General features: G+C 39.1%; 1 protein-coding gene across 1 annotated transcript; it reads right to left on the bottom strand.

Annotated features, from left to right (window-relative positions):
* Positions 1-238: 238 nt before the first annotated feature.
* Positions 239-2,242, bottom strand: LOC105385701. Its single transcript, XM_011556123.3, has 2 exons — positions 1,688-2,242; positions 239-486 (listed from the first exon to the last, which is right to left on the bottom strand). Exons 1-2 carry the CDS (start codon positions 2,205-2,207, stop codon positions 239-241), a joined length of 768 nt encoding a protein of 255 aa, XP_011554425.3. The 5' UTR covers positions 2,208-2,242.
* Between the last annotated feature and the right edge of the window lie 5,048 nt (positions 2,243-7,290).

Below are 7,290 nucleotides of genomic sequence, written 5' to 3'. Positions count from 1 at the left end.
TAAAGTAATTTTATATTATGTAGGATATATTGTATTAATAAATTGTTTATGTAAAAAAACTTTTGTTAGTATTAAAAAAACTCGGAAAAATGCATTAAGTATACAGAATTTTACAATTGGCTATAAGTACACTGTATCTTCTTAATAACTTTTACTTTTTTATCAGCTGTCTTTGTGACTTAAACTCTATTGAATACTCTCATTACTGAATTATACTATTGGCTACAAAAACTGACTCTTAACGCTTGGTACTCTTCATACTCCTACCGTAGGGTGAATGGGCATAACCCCCGATCTCTTCATGGCCCGTCGAATGAGAATGACTGTACACAGGCTTCGACACTATCTCATACGTTGTAGATTTCCCTCCAGAGGTCAACGACTTTATACCGATGATAGCTGATAGGAGAAGAGACATCATCGCCGTCATTAGCGCTTTGCCCGCCAGCATAGCTAGGCCTCCGATGCCGATAGACATCAGTGTTCCTGGAAAGAGAAAGAAGATTAAGTTATGTTGGTCTGATAGTGACGGGTGGAGGACTTGAGTGCTGGTGATTTTAAACTGCTCCTCATAATAGTCCTTCTTTTGGCTTAGTCTTGTAAGATTCTGTATAATTTAGTTACTATACATTTTATATAATTAGGGAAAATCAAAACTTAATAAGTTGAACGAATAAAAAACTACTAAAACTAACTGAAACTTAGAAATAATAATATAATGTATATATGGGGATATTTCGCACACGGCCATCCGATCCCAAACTAGGCAGAACCTGTAATATGGGCATCAGACAGCTGATATATTTACACTGATACATATCAACACACAAAACCCGAGTAGAAATATCTGTCTGTAAAAAAAATTCTACCTTTTTTAAAAAAAATATGAATACTAACTTTGTTCTAAGTCAGTATTAGGTAAACATTATGAATAGAATAACACTGGTTCGTCAAGAAATGTTGTATGATTATATTCCAAGCTATCATTTGACTCTATTATATTTATGCTCTGATTATTAATACTATGCTTATCTGTCACATCGATAAACTTAGTATTCCATAGCGGTACTTAGAAAAAATATATATTTCATTTTGTATAATATTATCATCATCATCATCAACCCGTAGTCGTCTGTCCGTTGCTGACGCTACACTCTGTCCTCGGCTTTCCTCATCCAGCCACTTCCTAGGTTCTACCTGTCTAAGCTTATCGGTAGAGCGGGCTGGAGGTTGTCTCATGCCGTGATCTCCACTCGAGGATGCTTCTGGCCGACAGGACACGAATTATTTATATATTTTTTGCACAAATGTGTCTGTACCTCAGAGGTAAATGACTAAACGGTACACTTTTTGAAGCAGAATTTTTTCGTCGTTAGACTTTTGATTTTCAGATGCGTATTTTTTGCAAAATTATTTGTCTCTTTTACACTATAGGTATCGATGATCTACAAGATCAATCAAAAAAAACTACAGACCGACATAAATTTGCTCAAGACTATAATCCCCGAAGGGGTAGTCAGAGGTGACTCGCAAGTGAGTTACCCGCTTTTCGCTGTACATTTGCACACACTTGATAGTAGTTCGCGAGCCGTATTGCCATAAGTACTATGCACTTAGGCTACACATCTAGAATCTTTCCTTTTGTTTACTAAACTACGCCAAAAACATGAATTATAAATTGACATACCCTTCATCATCAATGCAGCGGCAAGAATACCTCCCATGCCGCCCTTCTTGCCACCACCCAAAGGATTCTTCCCTCTAGCTTCACCAATCAGAGACCTGGCTTCTTCACTGGCATTCTCATCAATAAGCCTAAGCTTCACCGAGTGAGTGTCCAGGTAAGTGCCAAGTCGGTAGAGCAGATATTTGTCTAACCGCTCATCAGGCTTTGAAGGAAAAGACCTGGCCAGTTCAGCTGCGAATTCTTCCGCTTTGCTCTTATTATCATTAGCTTCCTTCACCACACTGACTCCCGGAAGAAGTTGTAATTCGTCTTTGGAGCTCAGCTTCTCGAGCATTGATATGGCTTCAATTTTCAGGCAGGTAGGGCTGAAGATCCCACTGGAGCAATCCTTGGCCATAGCCCTGGCAGCTGTCACTGAGTCTACAGGTGATTCTATAGTGTTGGACGTGATTTCGCGTATTTCGGGGCTGGGCAAAGCGGTTGCCGAGGCGATGAACAAAAGACATATTTTAATAAACATATTGGTGATGTTTTTAGGGGAAACAGACGCGTCTATTTAGGTCTAAATACGGTTACGGTTTGATATGATATCGTTACGCTCAGCTTTTTATATTACTCTGTTTGAACAATTAGTATGACGACGACCGTGTGTCGGTCTATTATATTTTCATAGAACACTGCTTTTGCGCTGGATTAGTGTCACGCCATTATAAGCCATGGGTCGTGGAATATAAGTGTTATTTTATCAGCTGGCTTTGAGCTTTGGAATGAAGTAGTTTTCAAGCGCCGAAGCCTTTCAATTATGTTTGGCTTTGATTAAAAAATAAGTCAAAAGCAAAGGAATGTAGAGTGTGAGAGATCAATAAAAAATACAAGAGCTGCACTTTATCTCTGTGTTAATAAAATTTAATTAATAACGGCGTCTATTTTAAGAGATCCTGTACAATTCTGCTAAACTGTAGAAAGGAAATACGTATATAAAAAGGAATTCCTATTTGTCTTGACGGTATCACGCATGAATAGCTGGACCAATTCCGATAATTTTATTTATTGTTGTCTTTGTTAATTTTAGAAAAGTATACCTTTGTAAGTATACAGGGTGTTGCAAAAAGGGCATACTAAGTTAGGTTACGGCTTAGTATACCCTTTTTGCAACACCCTGTAGAAACAAGAAAATGGTTATTTCATACGATTTTACAGTTATTTTTTCCGGTAGTTACTATACTATTTTGTGATGTGCATTTTTTATTGAACCTATGGTCTGGAAATAAAGATAATTTATTTATTTTATTTATACAGAATAAGCAACAGCTAAAACCCAATAAAAACGAATGATTTAAAATATCGTCTTCCAAGAAAAATATTTGTGAACATTCAAAGACATGCACTGCTCTATTTGAATCAGTTAGCAGCGTACTGCCTCTGATTACACTATTTGCCGAACTTTCAATAGAGATCACCTTTAATCATCATCATCATCACGACCCATCACGTCACCACTGCTCGGGCACGGGTATCCTTCCAATGAAGGAAGGGTTTTTACATATAATTATATCACCATTAAGTAATACGGAGAAAGAATATTGGTTTCGCAAATTTCAATAACTTGTAGAACAAAATTTGTTCACAATGACGGCCATACAATAAATATATGTAAAAAAATATCTAGTAAGGTCGATAATTTTCTTATCAGATAAAACCTCATATGTATTGAAAAGTTTACAGACACAAATTTCAAAATATAAAGCAAAAAAAATGAAAACAAAATTTTTAAAAGTAAATTTAAAATTGCTCGTGCATTACAGAGAAGCGGAAAACTATAGAAGATTGTAATCTTTTGTTCAAGATATTAATCTCATGTTATTAGAAAACACTTTAAAATAAAATAACGTAAAAAATATACTTTTTCGAGTTGATCGGTTTTCAGGAAAAGCTGTTTATGATGGTCTCTGAACGAAACCATCCTATTCTATTCTATTCTATTCTCTGTGGGGGTGTAAGTACCTGCACTTGGCTCTCTCGAGTGGAAACTTAGTGCATATCCCCAAGGTCTAAACTGCCTTCCTAAGCTTGGACCATTTCCCACCACGCTGGTCCACTGCGGGTTGGTGGGTTCACATATCTAGATGTGTTAATCTAGATAATATGCAGGTTTCCTCACGATGTTTTCCTTCACCGTAAGAGCGATGGTATACATTGTACTTAAGTTAAAAGAACTCATTGGTACATGTCAGCGCCGGGATTCGAACCCGCATCTCTTGCGTGAGAAGCGGGCGCTTACCCGACTGAGCTACCACCGCTCCTTACCCGACTGAGCTACCACCGCTCAATGAAACCATGTTTTCCTTGTAATTTTTGTACCGTTTGCTCTTGTCCTGAAAATACTAACTTTCAGTTTCAAAAGGAGTAAATTTCACTCAGATACTCTGAACAAACATTTAAAGTTCAATCAAATCTGGTACTAATATTTCACAGCTTGACATTAGTACTGATCAATTTAGTAAACAGGGTGTTGCAAAAAGGGTACACTAAGCCCAAACCAGCATGTTGTGCAGCATGGTATATTTAAACCCGGAAATGAAATCAGAATTTCAAAATTCGTAAAAACAAAAGTCATTCTCCATAGTAAAAAGTCACGTGATCAAGATAGTTTCTATGGAAAATATTATAATTTTTTCGCGAATTTTGAAATTCTGATTTAATTTTCGGGCTTAGATATACCATGCTGTACATGTAAGTTTCGACTTAGTATACCCTTTTTGCAACACCCTATATAAGAGAGAAGAATAAACTTGGCAGCGCTATGATTCGCTAATTTTGGACTTAAGTAAGACTTTTGTATACTGCTTAGATTACATAGTGTGAGTGAGTTAGTAAAACGGTTCCAATCGAAACAGTAACATACCTTTCATCATCATAGCCATAGCAAGTATGACCCCAAGTCCACCTTTCTTCCCGCCCAAAGGATCCTTCCTTCTCGCTTCACCCACCATGCTCCTTGCTTCCCTCATCACATTATCATCAACCAACTTCAGCCTCAACGAATGAGTGTCAAGATAATTCCCCAATCGGTAAATGAAGAATTTATCCAACTTGTCTTCCACCGGCAGAGATTTTGCAAACGCTAGCATGTCTTCGGGTGCCTCGGTGCCTGATGTTTCTTTCACTACCGACACTCCTGGTAGTAAATGTATTTCATCCTTATTGTTGAGACCCTCTAGAAGAGTTATAGCACTTATCTTCACACACGAGGGGTTAAAAATCCCATTAGCACAGTCCTTCCATACAGAGCGGGCGGGATCAGTTTTGTTTCTTAATTTCGGAACTTCACTTTCTTTTGTGCCAGGATCGGGTAAAGCTAACACACACGGCAATAAGATTGAGATAAAGAGAAACATTTTGAACGACTGTTTTGGTCAGTGGGAGATAATACTTTGATTTTAAGTTTGATTTTGTCACCTTTTTATATGTAAGACTTTGTGGTCAAGATTATTATATCTGGTCACCGAAACTAGCTTCAAAATTTTCGAGGAATCATTAAAGAATAATGATGATAGCCTGATACTAACAAGTCTAAACTGACCGTATTGAAATGTTAGGAAAGTGCATTTTAGATTGAGAGAAACTAAGTAACTGCTACAGTTTCATTCTTAAATAAAAAAGTTATAATGTAGGTGTATAAAGTACTTATTATTCTTTATTTATTTGCTAAATACACTGCTGTACTTAAGTAAATTAAGTCTTGTAGTTTCAGATTTTCACACAATCATCAATTCAATCTTCATCATCATCATCATCATCAGCCTATAGCAGTCCACTGCTGGACGTAGGCCTCTCCCAAAGCACGCCACTGGATGCGATCTTTAGCTTTTTGCATCCAATCATAACCAGCCACATTTCGCAAGTCGTCACCCCATCTACCCATCAATTCAATCTTTTCGTTACATAAATATGAAGGTTTTACACATTTTATTAATACATAGAATATAACATGTTGGATTTTCTACTTTATTCAAGTTAATAACTTTAAGTTAGTTTGTCTACCAACGCAAAAACAAAAATAGAGCACTTCGTGAATACTAAGGGATAACCTTAAGCTACATACAATGTAAGCCTATTTTAGGAGAAAATATCTTGTACACAAGGTAATCTGAAAGAAAAATATTAACCCACTCACGTATACCCACGCATACTCAGGGTTAAACTACAGGGAAAATATTAGTATTCTAATCATTTAATATTAACATAACATTTTTAATATCCGCTTATTCGCGTAGTTTAATAATGTTCTAACAAACAGATGCTTATACTACACTCGCGAGCAACCAAATCGACTCAAGCCTTCACGGCGCACATATACATTGATTTTCCTAAAACGATAAATGGTAAATATAAAAGTGATATGTCATTCGAAAGCTGAAGAATTAGGCTTTCAATTAAGATCAATACCATAAAAAAAAACTAAGCGCAGATTTAATGACGCATTTTAATTGCCCGTCAGTGTTAATTACCTCATTAGGAATCCACGCCTTGCGCTACCTGATCCCGCTATAAAACCTTTCCACATCCGGTGTACCTTATCAGTCGCTTGTTGCAAGTTGACCGGTACACATCTCGTTGCATTGTATTCCTTGTTTTCGCAAACCCATGGATACCACACCAGAAGAAGCTGCTCAAGTTGTTGCCTTGCTGCAACAAGGGTTAAGTCAGCGAGCAGTCGCTGCCCAGCTCCACTTGAGCCAGTCTGCTGTATCCCGAGTATACAGACGGTTCCAAGAGACTGGTGCCTTCAATCGAAGACCAAGAACGGGCCGCCACCGCTGCACTTCAGAGAGAGACGACCGCTTCATTGTCTCAACCTCGCTGCGCAATCGACACCTTACGGGCGTTGATGTGCAGCAAGAACTGAGACGTGTACGACAAGTGGCTGTCAGCGAGTGGACAGTGAGAAGACGCTTGAAGGAAGCCAACTTGACACCAAAAAGACCTGCATCAGGCCCCAAATTGACTGCAGGCCACCGACAAGCGCGTCTTCAGTTTGCTCGAGAGCATCTCGATTGGAGCATTGCGCAATGGCGGTCGGTCCTGTTTACTGATGAGTGCAGAGTGTGTCTGCATGGCAGTGACAGGAGAGGCCGGGTCTACCGGCGTCCGGGGGAACGATTTGCCCAATGTTGTTTCGCTGAAACAGTAGCATATGGCGGCGGTTCCTGCATGATGTGGGCTGGTATTTCTCTAGAGGGAAAAACCGCACTTGTTTTCGTGCCTGGAGGCGGCCGAGGAGGCGGGTTAACAGCTGATCGGTACATCACCGACATTCTACTCGGTCATGTTGTGCCCTATGCAGAATTTGTCGGTGAAGACTTCGTGCTAATGCACGACAATGCCCGCTGCCACACGGCACGAGTCAGTCGGCAGTTTCTGAGAGAGAAGGAATTGCGCACGATGGACTGGCCTGCGCTCAGTCCTGACCTGAATCCCATCGAACACTTATGGGACGAGCTCAAAAGAAGAGTTCGGGCCAGGAATCCAGTCCCTGCAAGCGTGGACGAGCTGAAGACAGCTTTATTAGAGGAGTGGGACGGCATTCCTCAGGAAACTGT

The sequence above is a fragment of the Plutella xylostella genome, chromosome 26 (genome assembly GCF_932276165.1).
Source record: "Plutella xylostella chromosome 26, ilPluXylo3.1, whole genome shotgun sequence".
Taxonomy (NCBI): domain Eukaryota; kingdom Metazoa; phylum Arthropoda; class Insecta; order Lepidoptera; family Plutellidae; genus Plutella; species Plutella xylostella.
The sequence above is the reverse complement of the archived record's forward strand: the minus strand, read 5'-3'. Positions and strand labels throughout refer to the sequence as shown.

What these genes read in the sequence shown, in the direction of transcription:
- LOC105385701 (XM_011556123.3), bottom strand. Translation starts at nt 2,207, where the DNA reads ATGTTTATTAAAATATGTCTTTTGTTCATCGCCTCGGCAACCGCTTTG. An exon ending in CGCTGCATTGATGATGAAGG is followed by an intron (nt 487 to 1,687) that starts GTATGTCAATTT and finishes TTCTCTTTCCAG; the next exon opens with GAACACTGATGTCTATCGGC.